General features: G+C 40.4%; 1 protein-coding gene across 1 annotated transcript in view; it reads right to left on the minus strand.

Moving 5' to 3' along the window:
• sorcs3a (sortilin related VPS10 domain containing receptor 3a) overlaps positions 1–22,947 on the minus strand; it is a 244,761-nt gene that overhangs the window by 104,722 nt on the left and 117,092 nt on the right. Inside the window, exons 3-4 of the mRNA XM_085460496.1 lie at positions 13,394–13,493; positions 4,977–5,135 (exon numbers count right to left, since the gene is read on the minus strand). Coding sequence (XP_085316622.1) covers positions 4,977–5,135; positions 13,394–13,493 — 259 coding nt within the window. The remainder of the gene's footprint in view (positions 1–4,976; positions 5,136–13,393; positions 13,494–22,947) is intronic.

Here is a 22,947-nt window from a genome sequence, read left to right on the forward strand (position 1 = left end):
CTTGCACCCGTTGGCCACAGCAGGTGATTTTCAGTAAGTGAATGTGTTTAATTGTAGGCAGGGACATTACTGGATATTCTTGTGTAATTGCTACAGAATAATTTATGTTATACTTTGTTATTGCTACAGAAGAACATTAATTTTATTATTTTACATTTACATTTTTTTTCCTGGGGACCCTGTGACACCCCATTGAAGAGCCGTAGGCTGGATCTCTTAAGCTCTCACTGTTGGGTTTGTAAGGCCATGTTACTCCTAAATTTGTCTCTTGTTCAAAGAGAAGATATAAAACAAAGTTCTAAGCTAATCGACCTTAGTGTTCTCCTTTTTTAAAAAGAATCGATAAAGAATCGAATCGTTAAACAGAATCGAAAATGGAATTGTGAAAATCGTATCAATACCCATCCCTAAGTGGCATTATACTCAGCGTTTCTATTCCCCGTATGTCAGCAGAGTTGACTAAGCTATAGTAAAAAACCGTTCAGTGTAGATAACAATTATACAAATGTTGTGCATCTTGTTTGTTTGCCTTCATTTATGAACACAAAGCAATAACGTTATGAGCAAACAATCAAGTCTGGTGTAACAAACGTATTTTGAACTTTGAAAAATCAAAGAACTATTTAACCAAGAACGATCAGCAAAGAATACGCTGCACAGAGATTGTGGGGAATATACTTAATTTTATGGTTCCATTTTTGATGCATTTTACACCATTTCCAGTGAAGTACAAATTTACTAAAGTGACTTTATTTGAACAGAAACACACATGTGCCGGCTTGCTCGTTATTCTGAGAAATCTATGAACTGCAAAATCAGATTTTACTGACCCGTCTCTGAGGAAACCCTGCAACTTCAAATTAAACTTAAGTGCATGATCTATGATATAAGGAACTGTGACTGAGCAGCGCTTTCTCAGCATTGGCTTCAGTTGTAACAGAAAATTTGAATAAGAGAAACCAAGTAGTGAGACGTTATAAAGATTGGTGAGAGTTCAGCGGCGTCAAAGGACTCTATTGAACATATGCAGAAACACAGCAACAACAACAGCAGAATCTATTAGCTGATCTTTTTACTGTAAAAGAGATTAAAGCTGCTGACTTATGATATTCCACTGATTCTCTGACAGTGTGAAGGACATAACGTGAAGTCGCCAACTATAGAAGAAAAACATGGCTAACAAAACTTGGTCAAAGCACGAAGAGAAGCCTGAAGGATGCTGACACTACACTCTTTGATCAGGTGAAACAAAAAGACATTTGAGAGTGAAGTTTGCTCTGGATGGATGGTCATGTAAAGAGATGACACTTAGCTCAAAAAGCTGGTTTTAGAGGAATGTTCCAACATGACGTGTTCCAAACAAACTGCAAAAATCACATACAGTAAATCAAATGCATTCCCCATGTCTCTGATTAAAAAGGGGAAAAATTAATTAGAAGACGCATTTTTGCTCCACTGAAGAACAGCTCAAAACAAACATATGACAGAAAAGTAAAACTGTCTGTTTATCCTTCCGTCCATCCATGTTCGCCCAGGAGGATCCCGAGCCTTTTGCAATTAGTTGATAAATTATTTAGTGTCATGATCCGTGGGAGTGTCTGGAGGTTTTCCATCTGTGGCCCTGGGTCCTTCCCTTTTGGGTGGGACCTCCAGCGCCTCACCTCTATTCCATCTGCAAGCAATCAGCACGAGAGCTACTTAATCCTGTGCAACCTGTTTTTCCTCGCCAGTTTGTTACTCTCTCAATGGCGAGCTGTTGCATTCCCTGGTTCAATGTCACCGGGATATTCTCCGTCTCCCTCTCTCCCTTCCTGCCTGCCCTCTGACCTTCTCATTACACCTCAGGGCTCCTGAGGAAGCGTCCACGGACCTCCCCTCCTCAGTGCTTACTAACTTGGACGTGTAAAAACCCCTCTGACCTCTTACCTCTCCTGCAACCTGACTTGCTAGGACCATCCCTCTCAGTCCCAGTCACCGATCCTCCGTGGCTATTATTTACTTAAGACTTTGTCCGCTTCGTATACAAATATCCTTGTCAATAGTTACTTTGCGTGTGTTTGGTGTCTGCATTTGGGTCCTTTCTTTGGGTGAACCTCTGGTTCATGACATCTAGTTATTAGATGAGCAAACTCTGCTTAGCTGGAGGTTCAAGCGTGGTTCTAACACACTTAGAGAATATGTATTCAATCAAAAAATCTCATTTCACTTTATTGGTAGATCAGTTTCCACATCTCCTTTAATAAGCTATGGGACAGTAACTCTAATTTTAGAAACAAACAGCATCACACTTGGGGGCAAAACAAACAAAGACCATACTATACTATACTTGAAATTAAAATGTTGAGGTTTTGGATTATTATGTAATCAGCTGGGGGAGTATTTGTTCACTTTCTCTTTATGTTACTGTCATGTATTGGAGTGTAAACTAAATACAGGCTTAAGAAACTGAGAACAAACCTCTCATTTGAGTTGATGAAATCCAAAGTACAAAAGGTCCACAACAGAAAGGAAATGAAAGCCAAAACTCCAAGAAGATGATACCAACACAAAGACGGAGACTCGGAGGAAGGGCTGGACTATTTATTCACACATGAGGTAATCAGGGAAGCAGAAGCAGGAGGGACAGAAGACACATGTGAGAGTAATCAAAGTGCACAGGACACAGGAAACGATGAACTACCAAAACAAAACGGGAAATGAATAGCAAACAGAGGAATCACAGGAGGAAATGCAAAGCAAAATTTAACAAGAACTAAGAAACATGTGAAAACCAAAGTCTAACAACAACTTAACTAAATACAAAGAAACCATAAAGACACCAAACAGAGAGTGCCTAAAATTAAAGCGGATGTAAAATTTACTTTAGATTGTCACAATCTGGGTGGAGACCTGTTAGTTGAGTGTAAGTTTCACTACAATCTAACTACAACTCTAGAAGGAGCAGTGATTCTCGTGGACTGTGGAGGGACAGATGGATGCAGATTATCTCATTGGTCCTAGAAAAGGCCCAAGCCAGCGATCGTGACACTCATACATATAACAGATGTTTTATATTAAAGATATAAAAGGACAGATTTGGTAATTAAATTTCCACCTAATTCAAAATCATCCAAGGCTAAAGTCAGCTTGGCTGGTTAGTTTGAAGTTATTCAACCATTTCATTTAATCACCTTTTTTTATTTTTACTTTTTTGTTAGTTCTACTTCAGCTTGACATTGAGTCCCGCAGCGTGCTTTAGAAAGATTAGTTGTTGAGCGGCCTGGTGCAGCCACCACCTTCCTGCACCAAGTCCCGTCCTACAGGACGATCGTTTTGGCTCTCAGGTCAGCGTCACTGACCTTAATGGCAGCTGTTTCCTGTGCACAATCTTGGAGCTCTGCGTGAAGAAGCTGTGCTGAGCTACATACTGTGTGACAAAGCTCAGTGAAGGTGACACCATGATGAAGACTCGAGTGGGAAATGAGAATCATTACAGGCTGAGACTCATTTTTAGGCACAGCCAGCTCTCCTACTGGGGCTGTTTCCTGATTGAGGTTCAGCCCAAAATACGACCAAAATAGTTTTTCTTGTTCTCTAAAAACCTCCATAATGAATTTACCGTTTCATGATATAAATTCCTTATATTCAAGACAGTATGGCCACGTTCACCATGTGGCTGTGGCTAATGGAAGACAGTTTTCATATACCTGTTTCATATGGTTTGCTTGTACAATGATAGGCACACTTTTTGTTTTTCATGACTGCGATCTAGCTAGCTACTCAAGATACATGAAAAGTGTGAGAAACACAATATACTTTAGCATCATAAATACACATTTTTAAATGGTAAATGACCAACTTTGCAGATGTAGATCCCAGACTTCACCTGACTATTTGATTAGTTCATATGGTAGTTATGTTGTCTTGGAAACAGATGCTGATGCTGAATGAGAGACACTGAGGCAAAAACACTTGATGTGGGACTCTAACCAACAGGTGGCGTCGCTCTGCTGCTCGTTATAGAATTGGATTGATTATTTTCATAAAGAAAATAAAGATATACGGAGCCCCCGCAGGGGACATGAGAAAAAAAAATTAAGACTGACTTTTGCGAGATCTCGCAAAAGTTTTAGCCGCATTCTTTGGCCTTCGACCTCCTGTTAGCTTGAAGCTAACGGGAGGTCGAAGGCCAAAGGCCGAAGAAGACCTACTACAGCCGGGAGGAACACTGCTTTCCCGGCACATCGTGCCTCGACCTCCCGGTCGGCTTCGAGCCGGTGTCCAAAGAATGCGGCTAAAAGTTTTGCGATATCTCGCAAAAGTTTTGCGAGATCCCGAGTTTGCTTTGCAAGATTTCGCAAAAGTCAGTCTTAATTTTTTTTTTCTCCCATGTCCCCTGCGGGGCTCCGTAAAGATAGAACATTTTTATTATCATAATTAAAAATTACTTGTTTGTTAGTTTTCTTACAAGCGCTTTCAGCAAATATGAATTTGCTGTCACACACACTTCACAACCCGAGCCTTTACAGTGATTTGGGGGGTAGTGTAAAACAGATGACAAAGGATGTCTGTGCTTGTATTGATTGTGGCGCATGTTACATGAAGGGTTAGTTAGTAATGGGGAGAATTTAACAATTCAGTTCAACAAAAGTTGAGAGTGGAGATTTTTTTAGCACCGTTATTGCTACCACTGAAAAGCTTTCATGCAAAACAATCAATATGTTTAACTTACAATTTAACCAAGGGGATTGTGACAATATTAAAGGATGGATATAGAAATAGAGGGTTTGTAATAATAGTGTGTCTCAAAGAAAGGCCTCACACTTAATTCTAGCTAAATAATTTTAAATTACATTCATCGGGTGAGTAAAAGCCATCAGGTAATTAGCTAAATTGAAAAACCTACAGTATGGTATGTGAGCAGCACAAAAGGTTGCAAGTAAGGAGCAAAGAGCTAATTACAGGTGAGGACAGAAAAAAGATGACAATGATCTCACCTTCTGGTCGTGACTGTAAGCTAAGGCCCAGTCCTCTTCAGTGGGGTGGAATAAAAGGCTCAGGAGGTAGAAATTGAGGCGGTACTTCTGGTAACTGGCTCCCTCATCAGTGCTGATGAGTACGCTGCTCTCAAACTCCGGATCTGTCAACACCATAATCTGAGAGTGGGGAGGGGAAGAAAAGGAAAAGGATGAGGAGGAGGGCGTGCACACACGTGAAGGATAAAGGTGTGCGTTTTTGAAGATGGGAGAAGAAAGGATTTAAAGGGCAAATTTTGTGCAAAGAGGTGGAAAGATGGGGAGATGAGAAGAGGTGGAAGAGAGACGTTAGTGTCAGCAGAATAGGCTCGGCATTTTGGCACACGTCGGGCTTATGCTTGGCAAACAGCTCTGGAATATTTCCAGCTTCATTTCTTGACTGTGACTGTTGCACTTGCGTTGCCATAGTTCTGCAGCTTTTCTGAGGCGGCGCTTCGGCATTTTCATCGTCTCGTTCCAAAATAGAAGGTTGCTCGCAGCAAAGAGGGAAGTGGCATCTAAACCAAAACACAACCACATTCGAGCACGTAGGTGGCATCAGAAAAATTGATCATTGGAACGACTTGTCCAAATAGTTTACAGTAAAGTGACGCCACTTGTGGTCTAGCTGCAATTAAGTGCCGTAGAAACAAGTGATTGAGCAGCCATGCATGAATCTGCACATACAGTGTGTTATTTTGCTTATCAGTCGGTGCTTTAGCATGTCATTTTTCCTTCCAATAAAACTCTAATTTCAAATTTAACAGCTCCACAGTAGTAGAAGCCCTAATTTCATGCTTGGAATATTTCTACCAGAGCTATCACAGTTATTACAGTATTCACTAAGAACAGGGATTCCACAATGCATATTTCTTTCAGCTAATGACATTTGGAGTCTTTGTGGGAGCAGATAAAATGTTCACAGGAATTCCTCCTTGAATAAAAAGAAGGTGTTAGCATAGATGTAGCATTTAAAAGGGATGGTACTATTTTGACTCATAGAATCTGAAATGAATCCATCATCAGTTTGGTTTACTTTTATATAAACAGGGATTTGAATGATTCCACACAAATAAATAAATAAAGGTGTTTTGTTGTATGCTTCACTTTTAGGGTAACTAATCTTGATCAATACACACTTCATCACAGGATAGGTGTGGATGCTCTAATCAGCCATAACATTAACACCATGCAGAGTTATGCTGGGAAATCTGGGTTTTGCATTGGTGTGGATTGCTCATTTGATACGTACAGCCCACCTCAACATTTCTGCGCTGATGCAGTGCTCCCATGAAAACAAAGAGCCTGTGGGGTCTGAGGTAGGGCTGAACGATATATCGCATTTGCGATAATATCGCGACATGATCAAGTGCAATTTTCTAACCGCAAAGGCTGCGATTATACTGCGATTATAAGGCTGTCCAAATTACTACCATATCCCAGAATTCATAGCGCGGCCCAGCCAAACTCCAGTTTCCAGCAATGGCGGCCGCTACTAAGTTTTAAAATTACTCATACTAATCTTTCTGGGTCACAAAATAAACTTTTAACATATTTTCAGGCGAGAAAGTAGTTGTGTAAACATCAAATATCTGCTCGGTTTATCAAGATATCCCATATTTGCAAAAGTGCTTCGACGTTTTCAGAGGCGTCTGCTACCCACCAGCTCGACAGCTAGCCGGGAGCTCGAGGGTTACTGATGCGGCCGAGAACGGCACAACTCCCGGCACATCATTTTCAGATCACCGCGGAGTTTCGCTGCTCGGGTTAAACGTAATATATAAGTCACTTAGACAACCTAAAAATGTTATTGTTGGGCTTTTTTCAGTGTTTTGTTTGTTCGTGAGTAAATCGGTTTGGCTGAGATTAAAGTTATTAGATTAGATAAAATAAAACTTTATTAATCCCCCGGGTGGGTTCCTCCTTGGTTTTCACACAGCTGACTAAACGTCAAACAGAAAACTTATTAAACAGAAGTATGAGACAGTCGAGAATTTACACCAGTGTCTGGTTATATTTTAGATAGCAAGAAGCAGACGGCCGAGTTTATTAAACTCCACCGAGACAGCGGTGACGCTAATCAGAACTAGACCGTCCAATTTCACGCCTTTAAAGTTTAAAGGCGTGTTTGTGTGTGTGTGTTTATACAATTGCTATTATGTTTGCACTTTATGTGTAATGTTACTGACTGCAGAGATCAGTAAGATGTGTGTATTTTTTATTTATTAGTTTTATTTATTTAATATTATTTTTTAATTGAATGACTGTCTAGTAGTTCACAGATGTCGAAAAACTGAGTGTGGTAAAGCCACTGATTTTGTTTATGTATATTTCTGCAATCTGCACATTGTACTGACTTTCATTTTAATGTTTACACCAGGGTTCCTTGTCAGCACTTTATGCTCAGATGTTTGTAAGCTAAAAATAAACTATTGTGTATGTTCAAATATACTGTTGTGATTGAAGAAGTTAAATAAAAATGTCAGTCATCAATTCATGCATCACCTCATGTCATCATAACAGAGGTCTGTCTTCCAGGAAAGAACAGTTTAAAATTAATGTAATATAGTATTGGCCATACTATATGATGTATTGCTTGTCTTTGTTTAATAATACAGAAGACAAAGACCTTAAAAAATAATCGCATATTGCATCGCAATCGCAATATTGGGGCAAAAAAATCGCAATTAGATTATTTTCCATAATCGTTCAGCCCTAGTCTGAGGCATCATTGTGTAACCCACAGGACCCACTGAAAGCATTCACAACGGCATCACAGGTATCGGGGGTGTTTCAACAGTACAATGAAGATGAAGAAAATATTGTGCATCTGATCTTTAATGTCTTTTTTAATACTGTTTGCTTGGCTGCGAAGACTTGCATGCTGCTAATATGTAAAGCAACATGCAAGTCTTTGTAATATTTATTATTTCTCGGCCGAACAGTTTGCAGTAAATGTTTTATAGCTCACCTTTAAGAAACGGCTGCTAATTTGTTAACACACACACACACAGTAAAATTGAACTGGTAAGTCCAAAAACCTATTTTATTTTTCTTACCAAATCCTGATGAAAACACTGTTTGCCTGACTGCTAGTGCTTCTGCTTACATAGCCTCTCAGCTAACTGCTTATTGGTCCTGTTGGTCACCTGGTTCTGAAAGCCGCCCCGTGTTGCAGCTGGAAACGGGGTTAATAGGCTAATCTGTGCTCCACAAAAGTAAAAAATAAAAAGGAAAAATTAGCTTGACTCCAACGTTCTCAGAGAGCCGAGTACAAACCAATCTACCGTGTTTCTCGTTAAAATTAAAACATGAGGTAGTGCAGCTCTGAATGTTTCTCTCGCAGTGTTTAGTCTGTTATCTGGCTTACACTACAATGCCCACACCTCCACTATAATTGTGTGGTGGAACGGTGGGTAGCGATGGCGCTCACAGCCCAAACGGCTGTTTTCTCTCGTCAATTCCATTTGAATTGGAAAAACAACAGCACATTTGTCACTGACAGAAAAGCTAGACTTCTTTCCAGAGCTTTAACCGGGAACCCTCCCCGGTGGTGATTTAGATAAATTGTTTTTCATTAAGCACCAATAAACAGGCAGCACTTTCTCAATCTGGGTTTCTCATTGGCCCGGGCTCGCCAATCTTGCCATTCATTACCTGTCACTGTCTAATGCCAAGGCCTCCTGATATCTGCAACAGTCTTTGGGGCTTGTCGGATGTAATTTACAGTTTTTAAGCAGTAATCATATTTCATCATGTTGCTGTGAGCAGCAGAGTCTGTTTTACATTTTCAGTCACCTGTCAGGACTTTCAGTTAAAGGAAAGAAAAGCCTGTCTGAACACATTGTATGTCTCATACAAAAATCTACCCTCGTCTTTAGCTCGAGCTTTGAGCTGAGCGACGAGCGTCACGTATTCTTGGTACAACTATAGCTTTCAATTGCAGCATTTTAGGTCATCTCTCCTGTAGCCTTGATTCAGAGAGGCTCACGACGGGCCTCTCATTTTATCGGGAGCCAGTCGCAGAAAGCATTTTCACATTTCTATTACTCACTTACCACCTTGTACGTGCAAAAACAACCACATTACTTCCCAACCTCAGACATTATCGTAACAAGCCCTTTCTGTCTGTCACCTCTGCAATTAGAAAGAACCCAGAACCAATTCAACGCCAATACAAAGGCGGGAAATGGAACAGCAGCCAATTTCTCTCCTGCCTACTAAAACAATCAGCCTCAAACAATAATTATTCACTTCCAAAATCCCAGTGACCGATAGCATTAGCGAGAGGTGATTAAGATTTCCCTCACAGCATCCACTCGGCCTCGGTGAGGAAGTGGGCGAGTGAGGAGAGTAACAAAACGAAATCGATAAAGGTCGGAGGGATAACCTTTGTGTTTTATCAGCCTGCCGTTGAGTTGTGCATGGGCTATGGCACCAAGACGGAAGCCAGCAGCTGTCGGATGATGAGATGTGGAGGTATGGATCAGAGAGGGAGGAAAAGAGACTCTCTGCAGCAAATGAATCGCATCACGCCAGATCAATTGAGCTTAGTCTTTGTTTGACGGGAGGGTTTAACACAGTTGTCGCAGCACTATGCTCATTAAGCATGGATCAGGACTTAATCGCCAACATTTAGCTATCATGTTTTCACTGTCTCGCTTCCTCAATGGCATTTTAACAGTGCACGTCCTTATTTTTAATTTAACGTAATCCATGAGCTGTTCGATCAAGGATTTAGCACATGGTGAGCATCAGAATACAGCCAAGAAGATTCATGGCAGCTGTCAATTTCAGCGATCTGCACTAAATGTCATTACCATCATTCAAATCTATAATGTGACTTTGTAAAAGGTCACAGCTTCACCTTATTTCTAAAACAATGTAAGCACAAAAGAAAAAACAAAAGCAGTTAACATATAATGGCGCCTTTATTGTGGTTGAAGGAATATCTCAGAGGGCAGCAGACGATTGTATCTCACAGTGACTGATTGGGCACCCAGACGGCTTTTTTATAGAACACGGGCAGACATTAAACACGACGACTCGGATGCAAGAGGCAAAAGATAAATAAAGCAAGTGTTCAGGCAAACTTTCATACATGCACGACGGTAAACCAAAATAATTAGGCCATAGATGAGGTCGAAGAGGCAATCAGCCCACAGGCAGAATGAAACTGGGAAAACATTTGGATTATTGCTAGATTTTTTCCAACGTACGCCGTTACAAACCTGCATTAAAAAAACAAGGACTAATATCAGTTGTTTACATGAGTACACGTGTTATTTTTTCTTTTTCTCGCGTAAGCCGAATAACACAAAGTGTGTCACATCAGCAACCTGAGAGAGAGAGAACCTGAGGGACTACGTTTCTGCTATGCCCTTGATGTGGAATTAAATTTTCTCCACATAAACAGAGAGGAGGAGTGAGTCATGAGGAGCAATCAGCATCGGCTATGATCTGTTCCTCACCTTCACGTGGTTTAGCTCAACACTCTTGGAGATCCTATTAACTCCCATGGCACGCAAACGTATTCAGGGTCAGTACCTTGGCTCGGCCCTGGCATAGTGAGGCTGATGAGCCCGAGCACCTCCACAGCAACGAGCACGTTCTCCACACGGCCTGTCGTCACGCTTTGGTTTGTGCCGCACATGAGTCTAACCAAGTAGGCCAATGTAGACAAAAGGATTGTTTCCAAGGATACGTAATCATATTGTTGGGAAAATCTCAGTTCTGACTAAACTTACTTTGAATTGACTGTTTAAATGTTTTAAAGAAAACAATTTTCAGTTCTACGGTCTCGGCGGTCCTGGGTGGCATTTAAAGAAGCCTTTGTGAATATTTTATAGCGACAACTGATTTAACATATAAACACTGTGACAGTGTGAAACCTACAGAGAGTTCTCAACTCGACGTGCAACCTTTGAATTCTAAAGTCAGTATTATTATGACTGTTATTAAGGCCAAACCCTTCCTGCTTAGGTTTAACCTTCTTAACAATGTTCTCAGCTGCAGGAGGGAGCCCACCAGCAAACAGGTGACTTATAATATTTACCTTATAATATAAAGTACCTTCAGATGACTAGTGATGATAGTGCAGTGGTGCTCTTTAGATAATGTGAAGTTCTACATGCATAATCATTAGACAGTCTATGTAAAAGAGACCTTACATAATTGAACCACACTTTCTGTCGATGTCTTTACTTTGAATTTCACATCTTAGATGGAAAATAATCTAAAATGTTATTCTTCATACTGTAACAGTTGCAAAAAGGCATAAAAGGCAATAGGACTCTTGTACAATACTATTAAAAATAATAAACAAAATAATGACTCACATAAAACATACTTTAACTATCTGTACTAACCTGCGACTCCAAAGTGTGACTTGTTATTCCAGCTAACAGCCCGTCGAGCTCCACGTAAACAGCATTATTGTCCCCGGCCATAAATACCAGATAAACTGATCATCTTACTGCTTTCCAAACTTTATTTTTGCCATATGCATACGGTAGTTGCCGTGTTGTGCCGAGAGAGCTGGGTCGATATATATTTATGTACAGAATACTGTAAATTGACTGAAAACACATGGATTCAGAAACAGCTCTGGTTCCCTTTAGGCTACAGGTCGAAGAGACTCCGACTGTAGCTTTGCTGCTTGGAGCACACTCTTGGCTATGATTTCACTTGCCTATCAAATTTTTGCTTGGAGCACCAGATGCGTGATGTTCAACACATGAGGGAATATCAGAGTTGCAGCCTGATGCTAAAGGCTTTGGATCTCAATATAAAAGTGTAGGGATTTAATATCCCTCCTGCTTGACAGACATGACCTGTAACCCTAAAGATAGAACAATGACCAAAACCCTAAATGATTGGGTATTAATTAGCACATTTCATTTTAGCTGGAGTTAGACAGATGGATAGAAAAACATATTCGTAGATTATCAGAAAACAATAAAAATCAATGCTTGACAGAACTCTCTGGCAAATGAAAAACACTGGCAGATGGTTGGCAGCTGGCAGTGGTCATGGGTTTGTTTTTTGGGGGCTTGAAATTCTTAAAATTCCACTTAGATTGTTGCCAGAAACATTCTTATAGAGCAAGGACTCACTGTACATAGTTTCCTAACTAATAGACAGACGATTTTATCCACAAGCAAACTCACATAAGATTTTCAATTTCAGATGCCAATAATAATAATAATATCGAATAACCTATGTTACCTAGTATTCTATTTAATACCTCAACTTGTAAACACAGCATTTAGCAATGAGCACTGATTTAATCCTACCTGTAAAAGCCACAGAGGTATGTCATATAAACCAGGCAGCTGCTCCAAAGATAAACACTGCTTTCATTTACCAAACAGACCTGTTCTGTCTGTATTCTGTCTCTGTCAATAAACCTCAAGACTTTCTGCTGATGTTCCCATTGAAAAGCCTCAAAATGAGCTGATTCGCTTAAAACTATGATTTGTCAAGTTCAATACAGATTCTTAACCTCTAAACATCCATCACACAACCAATTATGATGGTACCTTTCAGATCGCGTCTCCTCAAAGTTCTTCTGTTATAATATTTCCATTTGGGTTTGCCAAACAGCAGTAGATGTGGCCCTAACCCTACCAGGTCTAAACAGGTCGTGGACAGTCTTCAGGCGACCTGCACGTTAATCTGTTAAGCAATAAATTCTTATCCGGTTAGATTCAAAATGTGACCATGATGTGTTTAAATTCCCTGCAGATCAGCTTATTTATTTAAGTGCACAACACACACAGCTCGGTGGTCTCAGTTCTACATGAGTCTCTAAGCTGCAGTCAGGTACTTAAATCGACAGTAAATATGGGTGCAACAACTGGGATGTTATAGTTGTAGCTATAGAAATCCTAATAGATATTTTAACTAGTGTCAATATAAACATGATATTTCTTCATGGGGAGTAAAGGATTTGATAGTTTATTTATTCAGAGTTTTGCGTTGTAGTGATGAAAAAGTCTGAATTTCATATTTGTTCTAAATAAATCATCTTTGTGAGTCTCAGTGCCCTGTTCTTATTGGCTTTTCCTAAAAAATGTGCTTTGAAAACAAAAACCAAAGCAAGAAATAACGTAATCGTGCCAATTACAATGTTTTTACTAAAATTTGTCTTAAGTTCCACTGACAGTGCTGAAACCAAAATAAAACGGGCAAAATAGACATTAGAGTTATTTAGTGAATAGAAATAGTTTTCTCTGAAAAGAAGGCTCTCGGGAGAGCAGACTGATGAGTATGACATGGCTCAGGTTGTACTGATGGAATTAGGCCTGTGCAAATGTAATCATACCCAATTCATTAAAGGAAAACATGTCAAAGTATTTCCACTGATGAGCAACTTTTGTGATAAATGAACGTCTCACCTTTCTCTTGTTAGACGGACAGACGTATAAGTAACTTAGGACAGTCTTGGATCCAACTTTGTCATTCATTCTCTCATATGTGGAGCCGTAATCGGTGGATCTGAAAGAGAAGAAGCCGTCGGAAGCGTGAAAACACTGCTGTGGATAACCCCACTGGAAGTTTGAATGCATGAGTAAACAAACAGATGAAGGATTCCTGGGACATTGAGCAATTCGTGTCAAATAAATTTCATTTGCAAGCGATGAAAAGGAATGCGATATCACACGCAATGGTAACACAACATGCAGGATAAAGGCCGGTATGCCACTCTATATAGCTGCTCTGTGCTGGACCGAAACCTCTGGCAATAGAACAAGAGAAGGTTAACCAATCATCTATAGCTGCCAACGAAAATGAGCCATTCAAAAACGTCTAGGGACCTGGCACTATAAATAATTAATTCTCTCCTGATGACTACTATGAAATAAAATATGACGAGTGCAAAAACATGTGGATGTTCCTGAACCCTCCAGCTTTAATAATTTAACAGTGGGAATGAGCCTGTTAGCCAGCCTAGTCCCTAGAAACTCCACATGAATCCATCATCACTAGTAACTACCAAATCCGCCTTCAAGTAGCATATTACAGCTTTTACAGCCCTGTTCTGGCTTTTTCTTTTTTTTCGTGGGAGCTATATTCATACCCCGGATTTCTCTCTGTGGGGAAAGGAGCACCCACACACCTCTGCGGCATATCTCCCGTTTGGATTTGCAGTCTACTTCAAGTTATGTGGAAAGTGAAGATGATACCTATTTCCAGATTCTTTCCTTTTTCAGTCCAGCTTGTGTTCCTTCAGCGGGAACGGGCTTTCAAGGAAATTGCAAAGAGATGTCTCTCATTCTAATTCATCTCAGAATGCCTGAGAGTCACAGCAGTTGCTATGATTACAAAGCACAATAATGAGTCAGATGGACAGCGTCGTTTCCACAGCATATTAAGGTGAGGTGTGGGGAGAAGTGTTGCACTGAGAATGATCCTGATTTGGAGCGTGAGCTGTGAGCCTATGTGCTTAGACTCTGTATTCCACCGTCGGAGAATGCATAAGTAACGTTAAAACATGCAGCACGCTGGTCTTGGTATAAGCGCACACCAAGCATGCAATCATCATCATCATCGTCTAGTCATCTCAATGCAAGTTGATAATATCTTTGATGAGCCAACAGGAGAAAGTCAGATCATGATTAGCTGTGACCTCCCAGATGACTCACGCTCTGTACAAGAAGGCTAATTATTATGAAAGGAAAATAAGCTGATTATTATACAAGATGACAAAAGAAAGCTACACACATCGTACTTTTAGACCAGTTCATAGATGGGAAATGTAAATAGGGATACAGCGTTTCCAACTTGACAGCAATTTAGAGTCCAGAATACAGGAATGCCCAATTGTTACTCTGAACTATATCCTGAAAGGGAAAAATTGTAATCCAGCTTCTTTCTGTAAAGAAGGATACTAGAATTTGTCCTCACTGAGACCTTGTGAGAGTATTAAGGTCTTTAGGTCTTAATCAGGGTCTCCATCCTTTCATGTTCTACTCCTGCAAGGTTGTCCAACTCCAGTCCTCGGGAGCTACCATCCTGCAGCTTTTAGACGCATCCTTGTTCCAACACACCTGAATCAAATGAATGGCTTGTTATCATGCCTTTGCCAAACTTGATGGCATGCCGAAGAGGTAATCCAACCATTTGATTCAGCTGTGTTGGAGTAGGGATGCATCTAAAAGCTGCAGGACAGTAGCTCTCGAGGACTGGAGTTGGACACCCCTGTCTGCATGCTAATGACCAACTCTTGGGGGTTTTCACTGTAGCCATGATATGCCGATGGCAAATAAAATATATCTCTTTCAACACTTCAACAAACCAGCAAGCCAAAAACGCCAAAGAAAAATACAATACATCATTTGATCTCCACATGGCCTGTTTAACTACACCAGGGGTGTCCAATTCCAGGCTTCAAGGACCGGTTTCCTGCAGGTTTTAGATCTCACCCTGAATCAAATGAGTTATTCATCACCAGACCCCTGGAGGACTTCAAGACATTTAAATCAGCTGTGTTGGATCAAGGACACATCTAAAACCTGCAGGTCCTTGAGGCCTGGAGTTGGAAACCCCTGACCTACACAAACCTGAAGCCTGCTCAGACCTGAATGACTTTTGACTTGATTAGTGAACTATTTGAGGCTTTCTAGCAACCAGATAGCGTCAGGTACCAAAAATGTGTCCCTTTGGTTAAAGCGTTTTAATGCAGCACTTCTCAGATTTGCAAAAACTGCAAAAATCTGAAATGTGCTGGTTTCACAAGTTTCCTAAAATGTTAGAAAATGTATCTTACTGCTGTTGAACCTGGGATAAAACCTAGTTTCAGCGACAAATGCACTGAGATGTTTCTCACCACTGATGGGGCCACTGAGCAATGTGTTGATTGCAAGGCCCCCTGACTTGTTTATATGCCATTCATGCAAATGAACAGGTGGATGGTTTTATACGCTCCTGCTGCGTTATTGAAATGTAGTGGCAGTAACATGTTAACAAAGTTGGAACCAAACGCATCTGAAAAGGAGAATTTTTTTTTAATCCTCGTTTAATGCTCTTAAGATGTGTCATAATAAATTAAAGGCACATGCTTTTTACTATGTACACACAAAATACACTCATTAGAACCACCTTTCATGAAAAGTCTGCATGCTGCCTAATTCATTAAATCGAATGGCCCTGCCATCAAGATTACCTTGGTGAATCTTTTGCAGGGGTCTAGGACAGGGGTGGGCAATTCCAGGCCTCGAGGGCCGGTGTCCTGCAGGTTTTAGATCTCACCTTGGGTCAACACACCTGAATCACATGATTAGTTTGTTACCAGGCCTCTGGAGAACTACAGGACATGTTGAGGAGCTAATTTAGGTATTTAAATCAGCTGTGTTGGTTCAAGGACACATCTAGAACCTGCAGGGACACCAGCCCTCGAGGCCTAGAGTTGCCCACCCCTGGTCTAGGAGATAGCACGTACAGAGAAGAGTTATTTATTTTATATTTTAGTTAAATTAAGTTTGCAGGTCCTGCCTGCCACTTCAGCTGAGGTCAAGTTAAAGCTGTGATTTGACAAGCACAATCACATTTTGTGCAATTAAATTAAGGTGAACTGAAAGTATTTCTTATAGGCTCAGAGTGTGTTTTCAGCCAAATTTGGCCGGTCCTTGCGCCTCTAATCACATTAAGTGTTCAGGAACTGACAAGTCCAATTTGACCTGAGCTGTACTTTTAAGGATTCTCAGTGATGCAGAGAGGATTATCCATGCTTACATTTCATAGTACATCAATTACTGCATTGTGTTGTTTCACTAAAATAGACCTAATACTTATATTGTTTCTATAGAGGTCCGGCTTAAAAGCCACATTGTGTCTAAGATTCTCTTCAGTGGCTGCTTGTATTTAATACTTATGAATTTATTTATTACTTGAAAGCACTGAGAACATTTTGTTTCTCCATAGATGTGAAGCCTCTTCTGCCTTGTTTTGTCCCTGCCTGATTTCTTTTCTGCATATTTGTCACACATTCAGGTCATCAGACTGATTTCAAATTTTGATATCACGCAAAGATGAACTGAATGCAGGGATTTATCTCCGTGTGAAACCTTACACTTGCCTTTCAAACGTGTTCACCTCTAAGTCAGTCAGCTTTCTAAAAACATGTTTGAAATCACAGTTAATTAATGATATGAATGATATGAATTAATAAAGAGGTTTGGATATTTTTTCCCTCAATAAAAGAATCATCAACTGCATTTTGTGTTTACTCAGGTTATCTTTGTCTGTCGTTAACATTGGTTTCATGACCTAATGACACTGATTATGTCTCCCTCCAACCAGCTCCCTGAGCCTGGTTCTGCCAGAGGTTTCCTTCTGTCAAAAGGGAGTTTTTCCTTCCCACCATCGCCAAGTGCTTGCTCACAGGAGGTCATGTAATTGTTGGGTTCTTCTTTGTTTCATTACAATATAAATCATTGTTGTTGTGATTTGGTGCTATATAAATAAAAACAAACTGAATTGAATTAAAACTTGTGTGACAAAGATGCAAAGGTGCAAATGCATCTTCACAGCGCTGTATAGATGTAGAGTATGTGGAACTGAGGAAAAAATGACCCATTAATGATGGATTTTATAGATTTCACTCTAGCGTTGGCTCAGGTATCACCTTCAGCATGGTCATAATGAAAGTAGATCTGTACAGCAAGATGAATCCAGCTGCCATCCTTTGCAGTGATAGCCCAAAAGGATCATATCTGAGGAGACACGCTGCTTCCTATTTGCCTTTTGCAACACAGCTGCAACCATGGAGTTGAGCTCTATTGGAAGGTGAACATTCAGTGAAGTAAAACAACGTTTGCTTATTTTTTTAGAGACTGAGCCTGTCCAGGTATGCTACAAGATACTGCACCTCATTGTTTATGTCTAGTAAAAGCATTTAATATCAATGCAGAAAAAAGAGCCTCATTTATGTATAGAAACTGAAATTATTTTTATTCAGATAAATCACAGCCTCCATGTAACATTAAAAAAAGAGTTTCAGTTGGCTAACGCTAACCATACCATATCATCTTATTAATAAAATAATTTCCATAGGCGTGTAAGACTTGGTTGATACTTTTATACATTGAAGAATTTGTATTTTATCACTGAGGTGGTGAAACTTTAGATACATATAACTAGTTAAGTAGATACATTTCCTTGTAGTAACTTAAGATTAAAGGGAAAAAAGTTAATATCAGTCTACAATGGTAACTTTGGTGTAACAGGGCAGTCCTCACCCCACCCCCACCCGCCATGCACTATACAAGCACATTTACAAAGCTCCATTCACTGATTGAACTGACTAAAGCACAAGCTGCTTTCACCGTGTCCTAAAAACAATTAGTCTCCGGCACTGCGGTGCCTTACACGAGTTTGAGCTGTGTTCAAATGTTTTGTATCACAGGTTGTTATTGCAGGTGATCAGATGGAGAACACAGTGGGGGCAAATGGGTTGAAAGGAACATTTTCCTTTCCCCCCCAATCCTATAAACACACTCCCTGATGTTTCACGAGTGACTGAGCTGATGGAGGTCCGTGAGCAGTAACAAGACCACAGACACTCGAAATTGCCAATTCTCTTTTGGTTGAACAACTTCATTCTTCTTGGCTAGAAAATGACATTTTATGAAATCTGCGTCCAGCTTTTGAGTTCAGTAAAAGTCTGAAGATAATTAATGTGATTGTGATATTTATCTGAACTTCTGGATTTCAAAACACTTGTTTTAATCTGGTTTCCCCTCCCCTTGTTGGTTCAGTCCACCGAGAAGCTTGTACGTCTTGTTTCGTCCTGTTGGTAAGATGAGAAAAGAAAAATAAAGAAAAAGGAGGCATAGTCCCAGAGACGGTGTCTAATGGGAATCCAGGAAAGAAAGACAACTACTGCCTATTGCTGCTATTTTGAATGTTCAACAAATTTTCAATTTGAAGCACAATATAAGTTTCTTTCTTACACCTGCTTCCATTTCTGTTGAGTCGTGCAGTTTCTGTGGAATTAATGCCTGTTTCAGGCCTGTGGTGAAAGATAGCAGCTTGGGATATTTTTGTGACTATCGGTAAAGGAGATTAAGGCAGATTTGACTCAGGATGTTACATCAGACTCTCCTGAGTGCAGGATTCTCTGTAAGTCTGACTAAACAGACTTACTATACTGGTGAGAGCATAATCGATTACACAATATTCAAGGCCTCTGTCATCCTCTATACTTTAAAGCTTTAAAAGAAAATCCCAGATTTTCTAAGTATGCCAGGCAAACATGTATCCTGGAAAATACTGAAATGGAATCTTCTATATCAGTCACAAAGTGGAGGTCACAAAGTGAAGTCCTTCCATTTTTTAAAAGAGCCATAAAAAGAGATGCAGTGCTGAGGATCACAGTGTGGGAACATCAAATGACTGGAATAAAAGGCAGACAGAAATTGCATTAGGGAATGTTTGTGAGGTTTTGCCAGATGGCTGCCAGTAAAGCAGAACAATTCAGCGTTGGTGTACAACACGGTTGACCGTGCTCTGGGGAGACAGAGAAAAAAGCCATGCACTTCAAAGACTGTGGAGACTGAAGGATGAAAACTTCAACCAAATCATCTTAGTTTCTCAAGCTTGTACAAACAAAGCACATCACCCTGAAGCATACAGGAATTAAAGGAAACTGAAGTCTGCTGCAGTGCAGTTCCAAAGGAAAAAACAAAAAAACTATCCGACTCTTTGTAAACCTGACACTGCGTTACTTGCTATAAAGTTCAATCTGTTTGTGAATGTATGCATGCACATATACAACAGCAAAGAGACCCGGCAAGAACTGAAAACACCAAATCAATATTCATCAAGGGTCTAAACATAAAAGCATCATCAGGTGGCTGCCAAAGCCAAATGGCAACAACTCAGTTATCCTCAGAAAATGAGTCCAACGCAGACACAGAAGCCTCAGAGAGCAAGAAAGTCAAGAAATAGGAAAAGGTTTCTCAGCAGAGAACCCTGCAGCAAAATCAAGCCCGAAGACTCGGAACACTCACTGACTGATGCGCTCGAAAAACATTCTCGGCGCTGGTGAACCGAAGCGTTCTATGCAGTGCTGAAGGGTCAGAGGTAGAGACGCCTGAATGAGTCGCAGACATTTCCACTGCAATTGTCTGAATTGTTGCGGTCTTTTGTTCCAGGGACAGACTCTTGGGGCATGACAAAGCCAATTCTGCTCTCGCCATAGGTCCTCGACACAAGCTCACTCTCTGGATAGTATCAAGGGAACTTTGGGTGACCACGGAAAGAACTAAACAGAGCCGTTGCCAGAGCTGAAATTCCCATCATTAACCCCCACTTCTATCCAAGCCCCAGCTCAAAAGTCTGATGCTTCCTCAATGATGATGATGGAGCGTGTCACTGCAAATGCAATTTAGCCACAAAATACAAAGAATCATGAACCTCACTGGGTGTTTCAAGAGGATGTGTGTGAAAAGAAGAAAGCAGATCCAAATGTACTTGGGCCAGAGGGGCCTAGCATGCGTATTGTGAGAACAAACCAAATACAGAGATTGTCTCTTCACCTGTGTTTGGCTTTTCAAGCCAGTTCTTATTCAAAATAGTCAAATATTGCTGTTTTCTCAAAGGTGCTCACATCTCAAAACTAAGAAAAAGATGCTCTTTTGCATTTATGCTGTGACATACTGTGTTTATGGCCAAAGCAAGGCAGCTGTTTAACTCCCAATTCACCATAAATAAAGCACAAATGTTTTAGTAAGCCAAAATTAATCAAAATGTTCAACCACTTAAACTCATTTAGTGATCAGAAATAAGAAATACCTGTAATTTGGCCTCTTAATCAACAAATAATAATGTGTTTTACTCTTTTTTTTCATCCTTTTTTTTAAAACAGTGAACTTTAATAAATATTTAGTATTAAAAAACATCTTTAATTAAAGAGCTTGTGGTGGATTAACCATTAAAGAAACATATAAAAAGTGTTAATTATCAATACTGTTAATTTAGAGCAGCTGTGGAATAAAGCTTCATTTGGTTGGTGGTCTAATGAAGCTGTTAACCTCTTGTTACCCTTTTACATTTAAAAGCACTTGCTAGGTTTAATTTTTCAGTGTGATGTTTTGAAATGGTGCGTTATAACCTAAACCACAGTAAGGTAAAATGTTATTAATAGGTGACCTGTAACAGTGAAGATACAAAGAGCAGAGATAGTGACAGTGAACGAGATTAAACACTTTGATCCAATCATCGAAAACCGAGGACACCGCACAAGAGAGATGAAGAAAAGACTGCAGGCAGGGTGGGGTGGGTGGAGACGAGTGTCAGGGGTGATTTGTGACAGAAGGTTAGCAGCTAGAGTGAAAGGGAAGGTTTACAAGATGGTAGTGAGACTCGCTATGATGCATGGATTGGTGACGGTGAAACTAACAAAAGCACAGGAGGCGAGAGCTGTTAAAATTTTCATTGGGAGTGCCCCGAATGGACAATATTGGAAATTAGTATATCAGAGGGACAGCTCAGGTTTGGAGATGACATTCGAGAGACAAGGCTGAGGTGGGATAGTCGATATACTGGACAAAGGATATTGAATATGGAGCTGCAGGGCAGGAGGGAAAGAAGAAGACCACAAAGAAGATTCATGGATGTAGTGAAGGAGGCCATGCAGAAGGTTGGGGTGATGGACAGAGATGGTAAGGATTGAATGAGATGAGACAGAAGAAGAAGAATCAGCCAATGAAAACAAAGTAAATCAGAAACCCCCAAAAAGACAAACAAAGATATCACAGCCATTCCTTCAACTCCCTAATGATGATGTCACGGCTCGGATGGCCGATGTGTTTGAGGTGTGAACCCAAAAGCAGACACGGGAGAACAAAAATAAGTATAAGAAAAACTGAGCTGTTTGTTTTTTGTTCGATATCATAATTAACAAACTGTGATGAGAAACATGAACCTGAACCAAAGCATGAAAGTAATCCTGAGACTTGAAGTACATGACATGAGACAAACAGACAACCTGACACTGGACAGAGGGAGACAAAGGATGTAAATACACAGAAGGGTAACGAGGGAAGTGGAAATACCTGCGGAAATAAAATGAAACACACGGAACATGGAAACACAAGACTTTCAAAATAAAACAGGAAACATGGAGAGACCTGGGACACTGTTGGCCGGCTGTGTACTTTTGTTGTGCTCTGTCTTTAAGTCTCTGCAGGTTCCTGATTGGAAAAGCTGACGGCGGCTGATTGGTTCCTGATCATGTGGCTCTTTTCAGAATCCCTCACCAGCAGTTGTGCTGGGCAGCCACTGCCAGCGGCAGCAGCAGACCTGACCCTGGCTTCCAAAACCTGTGACCTTTATGTTTGAGATTCTTGTGACTTACCGAGCTTTGTATATAGTGTGTACATTAGCTTTCACTTGTAAATAGCACATTGTAAATAGCACTGAAACAGATAGGGTGAGCTGCCTTATTATTTTTCCTTGTACTGTTTTCTCCTGTTTATTTCAGTGAGGGAGTTAAGTGTGGCATTTGTCCTTTGTTTCACATAGGGTTTTAGAAAGCAGCACCTCTCCTGACTTAGCTTGTTCTGTTTGTTATTTTGGCCTTTGTTCACCCCGGAGCTTCATTTTCAGTGTACACAAATAAACCACCGTTCACCAAGAAATAGTTTTTTCTGTGTATGGTTTTAGGGCCCAGGGCGGGGTCACTTCCTTTTTTAACTCTTATGTTACGTTCCTGTACCCCTAGACTGGGGGGTAACAAAGTGGGGGCTCGTCCGCTCTTTTCTTTTGCCATTCTTTTTGCTCATTGTGTTTTGTAGGTTGCCTACAGTTTTTGGTTGGCAGTTTTCTTGTAGTGTTGGGGGTAAAATAGCCACAATGACTTTTGACGTGGATGATTTTGCACAACAACCCACCATGGATACGTTGGATCAATGCACAAAGGCAGATTTGTTGTTGGTGGCAAATTTGT

Source organism: Copadichromis virginalis, linkage group LG6, assembly GCF_057382275.1.
Source record: "Copadichromis virginalis isolate Kocher_CV1m ecotype Utaka linkage group LG6, C_Virginalis_male_GT1.1, whole genome shotgun sequence".
NCBI classification, from domain to species: domain Eukaryota; kingdom Metazoa; phylum Chordata; class Actinopteri; order Cichliformes; family Cichlidae; genus Copadichromis; species Copadichromis virginalis.